The sequence below is a fragment of the Heloderma suspectum genome, chromosome 1 (genome assembly GCF_057233095.1).
Source record: "Heloderma suspectum isolate Gila_16-S chromosome 1, 16-S_ref, whole genome shotgun sequence".
Taxonomy (NCBI): Eukaryota; Metazoa; Chordata; class Lepidosauria; order Squamata; family Helodermatidae; genus Heloderma; species Heloderma suspectum.
The window spans coordinates 68,722,847-68,738,677 of NC_139458.1; the positions used below are offsets into that span (position 1 = coordinate 68,722,847).

The 15,831-nt window shown below is 42.0% G+C and overlaps 1 protein-coding gene across 4 annotated transcripts in view; it reads left to right on the forward strand.

Annotated features, from left to right (window-relative positions):
* Positions 1-15,424, forward strand: part of IVD (isovaleryl-CoA dehydrogenase) — a 43,113-nt gene extending 27,689 nt beyond the window's left edge. For 3 of the 4 annotated variants that reach the window (XM_084845295.1, XM_084845274.1, XM_084845287.1), the window contains exons 7-12: positions 899-995; positions 2,992-3,085; positions 7,749-7,830; positions 9,573-9,677; positions 10,263-10,335; positions 10,574-13,938. In XM_084845295.1, the coding sequence (XP_084701421.1) occupies positions 899-995; positions 2,992-3,085; positions 7,749-7,830; positions 9,573-9,677; positions 10,263-10,335; positions 10,574-10,707 (585 nt within the window). In that variant the 3' untranslated portion in view covers positions 10,708-13,938. Of the gene's footprint in view, positions 1-898; positions 996-2,991; positions 3,086-7,748; positions 7,831-9,572; positions 9,678-10,262; positions 10,336-10,573 lie in introns of all 4 variants that reach the window. The other variant, XR_014789329.1, reaches the window with a different exon arrangement.
* Positions 15,425-15,831: the final 407 nt, after the last annotated feature.

Sequence of the window (15,831 nt, forward strand, 5' to 3'; positions counted from 1 at the left end):
TTGTATCTTTTGTTTTGCTCACTTCTTAACATTGGGTAATACTCAATGTTGTGCAAGCGGAGGGCAAGCTTGCACAATGGATCTTTCTCTTCCTCTTCCCTCCGCCCCCTGCAGCCCCCTTTACCCTACCAAACCTGCCTCCAGAAGATCAGGGAGAGACCTTTTATGGGGCTGCAGTGGGATGGGGGCATTGACCAAAACTGGGAACCATGCTCAAGCATTGCAAGACTCCTCCACCTGATGTCAGGCAATTCCTCCCTCCCACTGCAGTCACTGGACAGACCACAATGTTCAGTAGATCCTTCCAGTCCTCTGCAAAGGTGTTTGGTGGGGGGTAATGGGGCTGCAGGGGAGAGGATTTCACCCAAATTACCATAACACCCGAAAATGTGAAAGATTAACTCCTTGCCAAATAATGGCACAAGTGGTGCCTTTCGCCAAAATTATATTGCATGTTAGAATGTGGATTGCATTCTCCCTGTTACACACATTTGCTTCCTTCACGCTGCTGCTCACATTGGATTTAACCTAGTGTTGTGCCAGTGGGTGTCCGCTTGCATGATGGGACTTTCTCTCTCTGCTCCCCCCTGCAGCCCTCTGTGCTGCCCGAAAACTAGCTCAGGAGGGTTTCCCAGCCCTCTGGACTAGATTTTGAAGGCATGCAAGAAGCTGTGTGAGGGAGGACAAATCGTTCCACTGATGGAGCTGCTTCCTTCAGTGGAATGACACCATTGGATTCAACCCGTTAATACACCTGTTCACTCCCACGCAAGTCATTCCTATGTGAATAGCTGATGACCCCTTCTCAGGTCAGAATTGCTAATGTGGCGGCCTTAAGCATTGTGGTCCGTTCTGGCTTCTGAGGAAAAGGGGTTTTCTCGTGTGTGCTTTCCTTCAGGGTATGCCTGGTTTCAGCACTGCACAAAAGCTTGATAAACTTGGAATGAGAGGATCAAATACCTGTGAATTAATATTTGAGGACTGCAAGATTCCTGGTGAGTGATGCTCATGTCGTGCTACTTCATCCTACAAATGGCAACTCTTCCTGTTTCTGTATTTATAAAACCAACATAAAAACATCTGTTCTAAAAGAGTTCAATATAACAGCAACAGCAGATTTGAGCAGTTCCTCACTAATATCAAACAATGACACAGAGCTAGTGATAAAATGCCTGTCTGAAAAGAAAGGTCTTGACTGCCTGCTTTAAAGGTGCAAGCTCCTGGACCTCATGCACGGTTTTGGAAAGCTGGATGCAAGGCTGGGCCATCACAGAGGTTGGCGATGATCTTCTAAGGCCACCTGTGAGAAAGCTTTGGCCACTAGCCAAGACATGGTACCAGATTTTCATGCCCTGTGCCTGATTTCTGTGGAAGGAAATTAAGAGATACGTGACTTGGTTTTCTCTGTGGAATGGAAAGTCTTTTTCCCATTTGCTGACGTTTCACTGCATTAGTTGATGTTGCAGTGCTGTTTGTGACGAGCTCCAGGACTCATGATTTGCACACTCTTTCCCAAAAGCTGCTCATTTTGCAGATTGGCAGTTTCACCAGAAATGCCAGTGAAATGGATGGCAGGGCCCCATTTTATCTAGAGTGGGAACAGATTCACTGCCTTCAGCTCAACAGAACACATCAGCAACAGGACCAAATACCCTTGTTCTTTTTGAGCTGCCCCTGATCTCCCAGGGCCCCTTTAGTAGTCGCTCAATACTGAGCTGCTTCAGTAGCTCTCTGCGCCTTCGGAAGTCTTTCCCTTAGATCAAAGTACACTTTGGTGTTACAACCCTGTCAGCTTTATTAGCGTGTGGCTTCAAGTCACTTGTGCTCCACTGAGTGCAGCACAAGTTCCTTTGATAGCAAATGCTACCGATGGAGTCACATTCATGTTCCAGCAGCCAGGAGTGGATTCGAAAAGCTCATCTTGTATTTTGCCTGAGGCGTAATTGTTCAAGGTTGCTCTCTGAGGTACACTCTGGGAAGTCAGATATAGCTCTTTTTGTGCATTTCACAAGGTATTGCTTCACACTGTCTCTCCATTTAACTGCATAACCCGCACTATTTGCCAACTGAGTTTTATGTATGCTTCTATTTTTTGGGTGAGATTCATATTTCCTTCTCCGGTGCCTGGGAAGGGAGGCAGGGGGAGAGAACATGGTTCCAAATTCAACAAACTAAGCAAATGTGTAGCACAGAATAACACCCCCTTGTCCAAACTTGTTGTGTATTCTGTGATACCTCTGTTGCAGTGTGTGAATAGATGCTGGGTACAGAACTATGCTTCCTTGACTATCTGTGCTTTCTGTGGTGTGTGTGTTTTTAAAGCAAAGTTACTAGTAGTCTTCTAGCCGAAAAATAGGTTTGAAAATGTGATGCCAACAGTTGCGGCTGAGAAGGATTTGCAGTTGTCAAGCGGAACTGCTTCAGTGCCCTTTTTAGCTGTTAGCCCCTCCCTGCAATCAGCAGAAGTAGGATAATTTTTGCAGAGTAAGCAAGCATAATCCAATGTCCCTAATGTGCATACTTTGTACGGGGCAAAACATTTCTGTACATTTCATTCAGTTGAATGAATACATATATTGGCCATGTTTGTACAATACACATATTCCAGAATTCCAGATCTCCTTCCAGTATCAAACACCTGCAATCCTGCCACACTGGGCAGCTGTTAAGCACTAATATATTATAACAAGTTTCCATTGCAGGTAATTGATTCCTAATTTGGTTTTGCCACATAGTAGTGATGTCAAAACTTGGGCCATAAATACAGTTTGCCTTTTGGAACAAGGTGTGTAAGCAACTAGGATCACACTACTGTTTCCTCCTTTGTGTTGCTTGAAAATAAAGGGAGACAAAGCATAATTGTGTGTATGTGTCTATATACCCATAGACACATGTGCATGGATGCATGTAGACAACATACATGGGATGCACCTCTCATCTAGGGCAATTGTGTGAGTATGCTAGTAACCAACTTTCATTTATTTGTCACAGCTGAGAACATCTTAGGACAAATGAGTAAAGGCGTCTATGTGTTGATGAGCGGCTTGGATCTGGAGAGACTCATATTGTCTGGTGGGCCCCTGGGGTAAATCTGTATTTATTTATTACTTTAGTGACATACCTTGCTGTGTTTCATCCATTCTATTTCATCAGTTTATGGTGGTAATTCTTTACAATGCGCCTGTGTTCATCACAAGGGGAAATTATTTTGACTGGACTTGGAAATTAGCTCACCATTTCAGTGGGTCTTCTTCGCTTCCCTTATTCTCATTTCATAGTTTCTTTAAACTGAAAATGATTTTCAAGAGGGCGAGAAAAAGGTCCTGCTCATACAGCCAGCAGCCTCCAGGTAATCATCTCCAGGAGCTCTTGGAACTACCGTCGCCACCGTTTTTATGGCTGGGGAGTGTGCACCATTGTATGAACCAGTAACTTTACATGCTTTCTGAACTCTGTGCAATCAAGGCAGTTGAAAAATGGCTACAGAAGTTGTGAGCATCCTAGCAGCCGTGTGGACCGCCCCATGCGGGCATAGCAATTCATGCAAATAGAGCCTCTGTTCCTGTGTCTCTTGGTTCCTCCACGCCAATTAAGGCAATAACATGGGGGCAGTTGAGTGTATGAGTGTAGACAATAGCTTGGTTTGGACATAATGATAAAACAATGTTTTATTGTTCAATGCATGAGCCTTCAGCTTGTGCACTCCCTTGCCTTCCTCTCTGGCATTTCTGGGAGGAGAAGTTTGGAAGCTTTCACTTCCACATTAGACTAACCACAGTTTAGTATTGCAGCTAAGCCCTAAACTGTGGTTAATCTTAACTTTGGTTAGTTGGAACAAGCCAGCTTCATAAACTATTGTCTGAAGTTGACTTGTTCCAATTAACTGAAGTTAAGATTAACCATAATTTGTCCAGGTTTGAACAAAATGCTTAACAGCAGTTAGTCAAAAACAGAAGCAAAAAAGTCCGAATTTCTCCTCCTGTCTATGTCAGGGGAGGGGGTAGCGTGCAAGCCCGAGGCTCACTGTGGCTCATTCCCATGAAGATAAAGCATGGTTCATTTTTGCATCCTAACAATCTATTTTATTGGAACTACAATAGCGTTAGGTTAATGCCATACTTGTTTGAAGTTTGTGGTTACTGTAATCTAAAAAGCACTAAACTGCAGCACAATGTAGCTGAAGCAATTATAGAAAGATATGTATATACCTTTCAACAGCTGTCTTAATGCTCTAGTGGCCTTGATCTTTGTTCCCAGTGATGGAAATCAAAGGGAATTACTTTGAGTAGTTAGGCTGATCCTTTACTGCCCACATAATGGAGTAAAGGAGAAGTGATATCTAAAACTGGTCCAGTAGAGATACCACCTTTATTCTGTGGGACCAAGAGAACATCAGCACCCTGGTACAAAATAGCATAGAAATCTTTCTCCAGCCCTGTATTTCAGCATCCTATTCAAAGAGCCTTGAATGGGAGATCATATGCTTAGCAATGTAAAGCACTGCAGGCCAACCTTGGATAAAATGGCAGATATGGCTAATCTAATGTAGGCTGCAATCCTGTGCCCACTTACCTAGGAGTAAGTCCCATTAAACTCAGTGGGACTTGCTTTTGAGTAGACATATATAGGTCTTCAGAGAACTTGACAGGACCTAGAAGTGATACACTATCTAGCACAATGGTTGGCATCTAATAAAGGAGTTGTAATATAGAAGTGTTCTTCTAGGTCAGAACTGCATAGGATGGATAAAGCCTTACTCTGGGGTAAGCCCCCTAATAGACAATTTTGTGTAGTAACTGGAGTCTTGATTAGGACCCCTGTTCTCCTACCACTTTTCCCTCTAGTTTTAGTTCTAACTTGCCCAAATCATTCTTGTGTTATAAAAAATAAAACTCTCATAATACTTGTATGTGTAAAATGTGCCCTTACGGTGATTTCCCAGGGGACATGAAAAATGCATTCTTGCTCTATTTTTATTCTTATTTGAGATGTTTTATACTATCTTTCAATATCTAACAATATTGATGCTGCTGATAAAAATCTGACAGATTACTCTGAACAATTCTGGACAGGTAATGATGATGTCAACAAGTTAAATATATTTAGGAGATGCATTTTCAGAAATACTGTGCATGAAACAGGCATATTGGCTCCATTCTGCTTAACACAGGTTAAATGTCCTCTGCTCTGGTCACTTTCCTTTTTCTTCTTAAGAAGAGCATAGCATACAAACATAATATATTGGCTATATTTACCCTAAGCATAGAAAGTTTTTGCATATTTTAAAAGGCTGCATTAAAGCAGATAGGAATACACTGTTCTCCTTTGGAATGGATAGTAGAACAGGAGATAATGGATTTCATTGTAACTATTAGAAGTTTTCTAACTTGAAGAGAGCATCAGCAGAACACATAGAGGCCATTCTGTCTTGCATGCTGACTAGGAGCCAGCCTCCCTGCTCCTCAGATCAGTGGTCGCTTGTCAACTTGCAGTACTTTAGGCAAGGAATTTGCATTTCTACACTAGTGTCTCCAACTTGGGCAGCAATCTTGTTTCCTCTTGGCTGACAGGGGGAATCCCCTGTAACTGGTTGGTAGCAGGGGAGTCCATCTAATGCTGGGGTGTTGAAGCTCTTTTTGTCCAAAGGTTGAATTCCATTTCAGAGAAGCACTTGGGGGCTGCATTTCAGTGATGGGTGGGGCCAAAAGACAGGGCCAAAATTCCAAAATACCTGCATATTTTAACTTAAAGCTTAGTGCCAGTAACTAAACTTTGGGGGAGGTATTTGAACATTTTACATTGTGGAAAAACTGCACAAAAGCTGGGAAACTACCAAATAGTTGTGGGAAAGGGGATGTGGCCATCAGGTTAGGATCCAAGGAGGGCCAGATTTGGCCTGAGTCTGAGGTTCTACACCCCTAATCTAATTATTTTGACCAGCCCTATGGTACTTGAAGATAACGTGCTCTAGAAAGGTGGTATGTTGTCTTCTATGAGAAGGAGCTCCCCCACCCCACTGCTAACTAGAGTTTCACATTCTCACAGCACTCCAGAAACATGCCAAGGGAATCCACTCTTAAGATAACTGTCTCCCCTACTATCAGCCAGTCAAATGAGGAGAAAGGGGTCTTTTTATCCTACTATACTTAAAGGAAATGTGCTGTATGAAGGAAGTGTATATAGTCTTCCCATTAGAGGAATCTCTTTTTATTTATTTACACACATGCACACCACTAGAGTTGTACATTCTAATACTCTAGGTGTACGTGTCACACTTTTCATATTTTCATGTCAGGAAATACGGAGTTGAAATACAGAACCTTGTGTATACACCATGTGATCTTGGATTTTTTTCAGGGAGGCGAAGGGTTATCAGCTAATGCCATTTAGATGATTAATTACATAATTCACAGGGGACCCATGTGTTCTGATTATTGTTAGAGACAGAACCAATAACGAATAGCTTTTATATTTTCAAAGGGAGAGCAACCATGCTTCTCCATGTAGCATTGGGTGTCACCAGAGATACTTTGTACCAAGTACAGCCTAGCCTGCACAACTCTTTCCCCCATTCTATGGGTGCTTCCAGATAATAAAAATAAGGCTTTTATTATGCCATCACTCTGCCTTATTCACACACGTTTACGGGGGGTCCAGTTGATGTTGTCTTCTACTCGTAATTCCTCCCATGTTTTCTCACCGCTTCTTCCCATCTTTTTCCTTAATACAGAAAATCCGTTAAGGAAAGATAGAACAGGTACACAATGCGTTCTGGTTGCTTGCGCTAGGAGCTCTCCATCTGGAAGCACCCTAACATATCAGTAATGGTCCACAAATACACATGCCAGCTTGACATTGGCATATTTTGCTCTAGTGCGAGTGCAGCATCAGGGGGAGTCCCCTGCCCTTCTCTTGAGTTAAGAGATGCCTGGGGATTCTCCCTGGCATGGCACTGACTTTGAAGACTCTTGCAAAAGCAGGGGGACCTTGGCTGGCTACCAAGGCCAGCCAATATCTGTGGAACCCTTTTTAATACAATTGCAGACTAGTAGAGCTTTGTCGTGGCTTTTGACATTCTCCCCCCGCCCCCAATTTTTGTTCTTCATATCCAGCCTGATGAAGGGTTTTGATGAAATTGAAAGTTTGCTCACTTCTTTGTAACTTTGTAGTTGGTCCTAATAAAGTTAGGAACATCAGGACCTGCTTTATACCAGGACAGACTACTTGTCCATCCAGCCCTGTATTGTCTGCTCTGACTGGCAGTGGCTCTCCAGTGGCTCTGGCACAGAGAGGTCTCTTCCATCAGCTGCTACCAGAGATGCCAGGGATTGATCCTAGGACCGACTGTTGTAAAGTTTTACCACTGAGCTGTGGCTTCTACCTTACCATGACTTCTGGATCAGCATAGCTATGTCCAGCTTTTGTAATGTAAAAGTTTCCCTATTCCAGGAGATGTTACTATATTTATCCACTTAAATACCGCAAGGTAGGTGTTACAGCCTCTTGGCAGTTCTTAGTTAGCAGGTGGTCAATGTCCTGCTTTTACCTACCGTACAACATCTCCATCTGCAGGGTGCTTTTTATTGTTTTTACTGCTCTTTTAGTTTTCTGGTTTATTGATTGCTTTTTAAAGGATGGGTTTTTTTAATTGTTTTTGTAGAATCTTTGAAAGCCTCCTTTTCAAAGGTAGGATACAGATAAATAAATAGTAAAATAAATAAATAGCAGTGTGTCCCTTTCCTTTACAGGATCATGCAGGCTGTCCTAGACCATGCTTTACCATATTTGCATGTGAGAGAAGCTTTTGGGCAGAAAATTGGACATTTCCAGGTAAGACCAATGAAAGGGTTGCCAATGAACGTCCTGAACGTGTTCTAATATGCTGGCTAGTGCCTGTTTCCTTTGTACGTTTCATGTTAGTTAAAAGGGGGTTGGATTAATCGGTCTTCACTGGATAAATGCTTCCACCAAAGCTGTGATGCTGCTTTGTTTCCTAAACTGCAAACCTAAAGCTATTTCCCCTGAGTTATCTTAATTGCTGGCTGATTTTAAAGGAACATTAAAGGTATCATATTACTAGAACCTCAAGATACTCATCATTCAGGAATTTAGTACTGGGGGAAGTCCAGGGTTGGATTTGCTTATTATGATTCCAGAGATCAGATAACTATTTTAGCCTAAGCCTCATATTTGGAGAAAAGGTAGGGTTTGGAATCACAAAGTGCTTTTGCACCACAGATTTACTACTGAACAACTGGTGCTGGAATCTTTCCTACCACTGTAGCGTCCATTTTTCCCTGGTAATAACTGCTCTCCAATGACATTTAGATAATATTGACTCATCCAACACCAGTTACACTTGGTTCTATTTCCCTTGGCTTTGTGGACAGCAGGAAAATTACTCTTGTCTTCCTTAAGCAGATTATGGGAGCCAGGATATCTTTTCCCCCTTCCTTTCCTTACTGCTGGTATAAGCCAGGGATGTAGCTACTTTCAAGGGGGGAGGGCAAATGTGGATACCCCTAAATGGGTGGCCCAGAAGTTAACTTAGCTTCAAGGCTGATCTGCATGTTTCGGAAGTCAATGTGCACATAATGCTCTGCCACACATACAGACGCAGATACAGAGGTCATTTCACATAAAATGGTTGATGCCCCACCACCTAAAAGCCCTGTACCAGAAATAACACCCTCTGGATGTGCATGGTGAGGGGCACCACAGACACCAGGGGCGGGCAGACGGGATCAGACTTAGGTGTAATTTTCACATATGCAACGTGAGCATCTGTCTCCTCCTTTCTGGATCTGTCTCTCGTTTTGTTAGTCTTCACCAAATCAAATGAAAAGCCTAGCAGCTGCAAAAAAATCCACTTCTCATTTTTGTAGTCTTTAGTGTTGTCTGCCCTCTTCCCCTAATTCACTGATAAGTATTAGTTTATTTTTTTTCTTTCCTCGAGAAACCAGAATTTGCCTTGGTCATTTTTGCCTTAGTCATTTCCTGGTTAGATTACTGTAATGTACTCTTATGTGAGGCTGCCTTTTGAGGATGGTTTGGAAACCACAGTTGGTCCAGAATACGGCTGCCAGCCACATTGGTAAATAGTCTGTAGCTGGGCTCAGTTTCAAGTGCTTTTTTTTGAATGGTCTGGGACCAGGATTTCTTAAGAATCACATTCACCCATATGACTCTGCCAGTCCCTTGAGATCTTCCTCCAGGTCAGTGAGCAAAAGGGATGGGACTTTTCTGTGGTGCTGAAACAAACAAAAATGCTGAAACCGCCTGCCAAAGGAAACCTGGTCCCATTGTTCTTCGGCTTTTAGTAGGCAGCCAAACCCTATCCTTTTCAGCAGGCATTTTAGGTATATCTATTCAAAATGGATTCTTGATTGCTGCTGACTGAATTTTAATGTAATCTTTGGTTTTTGTGCTGTATTAGCGTAATTTCAGCTTAATGATTTTGGTTTATTGTTTTCAGTTTGTGTATAGAACATGTCTATAAAATGATAAAATGTTAAAAATGAATACATTCAAACACCTTTCATTTTCCTCCCTCTTTATACTGCTGTATTTAGCTCATGCAAGGTAAAATGGCTGACATGTACACACGACTGATGGCATGTCGTCAGTATGTGTACAATGTGGCAAAAGCTTGTGATCGAGGACACTTCAATGCAAAGGTGAGCTCTTGGCTGGTACTTTGTGCCCTTTCTGTATTTTGTTTAGGTGGGAGGGGGTGATGGATCAGTAGTGTAGGAGACTTAAGTCTGGGGCAGAAAAGATTAATGTTTTGAATATTCTATTCTACCTCTTAGGGAGAATACTTCTTCACCCATACAGCAATGGGTTTGCTTTTACTTACAGATGTAGAAATAGTTGTTATTCTCATTTGTAATATACACACCATAACTACACCTACTTTAAAGATGGCAACCAAATAAGACAACTGGTTAGAGTACTGTCTTCTCTTAAATGCCATGTACCTAACCTGTACATAGTATGAACCTACAGAAGTTGTAGTTTCTGTTGTTGCTGCAGGTGGGTGAGAGGGAACTGCAGAGCTTAGAGAAGCATAATAGTGTCCTTGTCTCACAAGAAAAGTGTTGTGTTGCTCTATCAGTGACCATAATATGAATCTGAAATCTGGTGTAGCTCGACAGGAGATAAACATAGGCCATTCTCCCAGTTATTTTTGAGGCTAGAGGAGCTGTGCATCTTAATTTGAACTTCTCCTTCAGTGCAAATGATCTTATTTCCTCCAACAGGACTGTGCAGGAGTAATTCTCTACTGTGCAGAATGCGCTACTCAGATTGCCTTGGATGGAATCCAGTGTCTGGGTAAGATCATAGATGTGGGTGATTGTCCCACTGAGAAGCAAGTTGACTTAGAGACAGTTGTATAATGGCATACGATCTCCTTCTTATCCTGAGAAGTTGCTGATTTGTAAGTTATCGGGGATCTTCATTCCAATGGAATTAAATATTTGTGGTTCCACACATGCATGCACATATGATCAGTCTACATCCAGGATCTCAGTCTCTTGTTAGACTTCCAAGTCTTCTCCTTCCTTTGCAGGTGGAAATGGCTACATCAATGACTACCCCATGGGTCGCTTTCTGCGTGATGCCAAACTGTATGAAATCGGGGCAGGAACCAGTGAGGTGCGGAGAATAATCATTGGGCGGTCATTTAACGCTGCCTTTAAGTAAATTTCCGAGACTGTAAAGCACACAAGTATTTTTCTGCACTTGATAACCAGGATGACCACCACTATTTGACTCATGACCTTTTCTCAATGCAAATGCTTCTTGATTTGTCTGAGAACATGTAACTGTGGAACAGAAATAGGCAGTTCAAGTAGAATTTGTGAATATCTGCCATCATGTCTCATTTTAGATAAAAGAAATTCACTTTAAAAGATTATCTGTTCTGAGCATCACTGAAGTATATGTTTTTTTCCTACTGTGTTGCTGCTAGTGGATGGAATTGGCAGCATGGTGTTTCGTTGCATCACTCTTCCAGAATACTAACTGACTTTATAGGGATCTTTATTTGGTATTGGACCTCATGGGGTCTTAGCTACACAAGCAACATTAAAGCTGCTGTTGCTCAAACATGGTTAAAATGTGAGGCATGTATTTTTGTGTTCCTATTCTCTCTTGCTGCTTACTGAGGTATATTAGTACCACGTGACGCCTCCATTCATTTGATGGACTGCCACCTCGTGCTTGCTTCATGTAATGATGTCACCATCTATCATTCTAGAAGCAGTTAACATGTCAAAATACTGCACTGTGCCAGCAAAGAGCGAATAGGGGAGGAGGAGGCAACTTGACTGGGGGAATGTTAGATCTTTTTGTAAAGCTTCCCTTTAGTGCCTGTAGTGGCATATACACTTTACTGTATCTGGCTAGCAGAAAAGAGAGTGCAGCAGATGATGATGAGTGACAAATCTAACAGCAGAAGATTGAAGATATCAGTTTGTGTGTGGTAAACAGCATGTCACAGTTTCCAATGATCTAAAGCCCAGGCAAAAATGGAAGTTTACTAGGATTTAAAACAGTTGCCAGTGGCTTAATGTTTTGTACCAGAGAGAGAAATCCACAGAAGTTAACTTGAAAATCTATGTTGATCCCCCTACTGTCCATATAAAGGACAGGAAGAGAGACAATAGATTAGAAACCAACAACTTGCAGCACAGGGGCTTTATTGATCAAGGCCAATTTATTAATTACCCCGAAAGGGGATTAGCCTAGAACAGAATGTAAAGGAGGAGCAGTATGTTATATTAAGTATGGATTTCTGTATTTGTGTGTGTAAGTTGCTTCGAGACTGCTTTTTGTGGTAGGAAGTGATGCACACATTTTATGATGATGATGATGATGATGTTAGAAGACATGGAGTTTTGTTAACAGCTTCCCATATCCTAGTCTTTCTCACAGCATCTTGGACAGCTCCTTTAGAGTTCTGCCTGAAACCCAGAGTGGATTCACCACCCCACTGACATCGGAGCCACCAGCCTCCACTGGTCCTAGTGTGTCACAAGCAGAGAACAGGACCAAGCATTGTATGCCATGCCAGAGGCGCCTGTGGGCCAAAAGCTGTGCAAAGACTACATAGTAGTAGTGACAGACCAACCCGGGGGGCGGGGATCTTTGATTCTTAATTTGGTTATCAGACCAATGTTCTGCACATTTTTCAGATCCAGGGTCCATCTTGAACCCCCACCAGCAACATAGGATTCCCTTAAATTCTTTTACTACCTACAGCTAGCTTTCTTCCTAACAAAACTTAAAGGAAACTGGTACTGGTGGTGCTGGTCCAACTCCTTCTAGGTCGTAGTTGATTCAGTTATACCCCCAGCACCCTGAATGTGAAAATTTGTCCCTGCCCATTGGATCTCCCCAAAGATCCAGAATGGGGATGTGCATTTGAGAAAAGTCTTGGAGCAATAGTATGCTTGTCCCTTGAAGCTATTTAGTTCACAGGGTCTCTGAAAACACTGGCTTTTATTTGAAAGATGTGATGGCCAAAGTTGACATTGTGGTACTCTGTACCAAACAAGTTGCCCAATCCTGACCTTACCATCTGGGCACACATGTCCTGTGAAAATTCACCTTGGCATCTCCAGATCACTTAGGAGCCTGCAGGCTCCTGCCTTATTTTCATGAAGTATCAGCTAAAGAGCAGCTCTCCTTGGGGAAAATAGGTAGTAGGAGAATCATTACTCAGAGATGCAGAAATGGGAAGGTGTTTCTAAAATGCAGTGAAATTTAATCTCTTCCATTTAGTTGAGTTTGAGAAACCTGGATGAACCTCAGCAGTTTTCCTTAAAGAATATGAAATGTGGTGTCAATGATCTTTATCATTCATCTTGGTCCAGAGCTCCAGTGAAATGAGTGTAAAAACTGATTGTCCAAGGGATTATTAATAATCCAAGTCAAAGCAGAGCCAGTATGCTCCGGCTTCAAAACTTGCCACCTGATCCTTTGGCTGTTCTTCTTAACAGAAATAGAGGAAGAGGAAGAATCTATAATTCTTTCAAGAGGTTAATGTTTCCATAAGTTGCTGTGATATACTGAGTAATATATTCAAAGGGTTCTTTCCAGTCTTTTAAGGGACTTTTGCTATGGCAAGCCATGAGGAAGTTGCTGGCCAGCTGGTGGTTTTGTGCATATATTTATGTTGATTAAAATGATGGTAGTACAAATAAAGATACCTTGACTGATATAGATAGACAGACAGACAGACAGACAGATATAGATAGATATAGATATAGATAATTACATTTCCATACCGCCCCATAGCCAAAGCTCTCTGTGCGGTTCTCTACTTATGTACCAGCTGTTAACATCTCTGGTTTTGCCCAGCAAGGGGCAGGTAGAAACTTCATAGGCATCTTAACATTACATCACCACAGCCAAGAGCCAGGCTCCTCACAACCAGCACATCCAGTGTGGATGAAACTGGTGGCATGCGGGGGGCGGTTGCTTTTTGAGCTACAGTAGTCCTTCTTTCAGCCTTGTCTTCCTTTCTTAAAAGTTTGTGGCACACAGGGCAGATATAGCAACCTCTGATCACTGGGGAATCAGAACTGATAGCAGAAATTATATAAGGCCACTGTACAGGGATGAACAGAACGTAGATCTCCAGATGTTTTGGACTATGACTCCCAGAAGCCCCTACCAGTATAACCAATGTTCAGGAATGATGGGAGTTGAAGTCTAGAACATCTGGAGATCTACCTTCTGCCCAGCCCTGCGATTTCTATTGTTGCATTATTCTACATGGATAAACAGGCATTTTGCTAATCATACTTTCAACTGATTGGTTTCTTATACGGCTTGTGATTTGATTTATACAGACTTTGGATTTTATTTGTATTTTTATGGTCTTCCTGAGAGCTGTAGGGTGACCAATAAATCTTAGAAATACATACTGTGGTTAACCTGGTGTACTATGTTTCACATGATGCTCCTTCATAATTACCGTGTTCAAGAGGATAGGGACATAGGGAGTAGGCAAAGTATTGCCCATTTCATTGAATGTTTTAACATTTATAGCTGGTTTGATGCAAGATTTTGCAGCAGATCCTTGGGCTTGGGTTCAAATGCATGCCCTGGCACAGGGTGATGTTGGGTAAGTTGATAGTTCAACTTGAAATGTTCTCTGGCAACATTTCCCCTCTGCAAAAAGGGAATTGAAAGGCCTCCCTCATGAATATGTTTCTTGCTTGTGATCTAGCACTAGATTAGCTTGTCCTAACCTGATGGACTAGAACCCCCATCATTCCCAGCCAGCATAGCCATTGGCCTGCTGGATGTGGATGGGAGTTGTAGTTCAGTGCATCTGGAGGACGCCTGGTTGGGGAAGTCTGTACTAATAACCGCCATACCAGGCTCTTGAACTAATGCAGGGGGCAGGTATGACCCAGCATACATTGCATTTTTTATCCCTGTTCTTTGTAAACATCGCTGGGGCCCCACCAGCTGATAACCCTTCAAGCTGTTCCTAAATGTTGTGATAAGGTATGTTATTGGGCTCTCCTTATTCCCAAGGCTCATTTCACGAACTAGAGAGTTCATATTAAACTAGGTATATGTCTAGAGTTTTGAACTATCCAGGTATTGGGCATCATTGCTTCAAACACTCTCTATCCTTCTCATTAAGCAGCGTCACCATGCTCTGTAGAGGGCAACATCACTTGTGTCACTTCTCCCATTCAAAAATTGTTATGTAGGAAAAGTCATGTGAAGCAATTGTGGTATAATCTGAAAGAGAGCCTCCCTTCTACCCCCTGCACTCTTACGTGGTTTGTTTGTTTTCCTTTGGTTCCTTGCTCCTTGCTTGTGCTGGAAGACTATGATTGAACGTACAGGGCTAGTTTACTAATTGTAAACTAGAGATAAGATGAAACCTGGTACTGAACAAATTTGAACTGAATGCTTGGAATTGTTAAGTTTCAAAACCCTTCAGGTTTTTTATTTTGAGAAACAACTTTTTAAAAGCTTTCTCTTGTTAATTTTATAGACATTAATATTAAATGTGTGATTTAAAATCCAAAGCAGGAATGTAAGCTCTAGCTCAAATTTCCTTGAGAATTTTGTTCACCAAAGTAGTCTAAAATTTAGAAAAGAAACGTATAAAAGACAGCAAGTAGGCTAGTTGTCGAGATAAAAACTGGAGTTCTGGGTGAAGACGGAGCTCTGAGAGAGGTGCTCCATATTGTTATTGCTGAACCTATGCCCTGACATATCCACACAGTTAATTTTATTTACAACTGTACAAGCAAGAAACCTTTTAAAAAAAGAAATCTAGAGATCCTTAGCTTTATTAAGTTTGTTTGTTTTTACTGTGATATATTTTTTATCATAGGTGACAGATAAACACCCTAAAATTTATGGCATAAATAAATAAATAACGTTGAGAATGGTCCTGAATGCCAAACAATCCAACCTCCTGCCTCGCAGAGCTTCTAATGGTCTTTTCTGAAGTATATACTGTTGTTTCTAAACTAGTTTAGTTGTTTCTAAACTGTTGTTCCTAAACTACATTAAGCATTTCCAAGGGTTGACCTATCCTCCATTATACTTGTGAAAGCAAGTGGTGATGGTCATTTGGACTGGTCAGGCAGCTGCTGTGCAGGTAGCAATTCTCCCTCCCCCTCCTTGGGGCAGGAGCAGACTTGTGTTCTTGGGTGCAGTGGTGTGCCTGCCTAAAGTGCCCTGTGGCTTCATGACAATGGCTGCCCTTTCCAAGGAATCGCTGCACAGGAAGATTAGGAAAAGGTTTCAATTCAGTATAAAGGAATTAACAACTGTGAAGAGAAAACA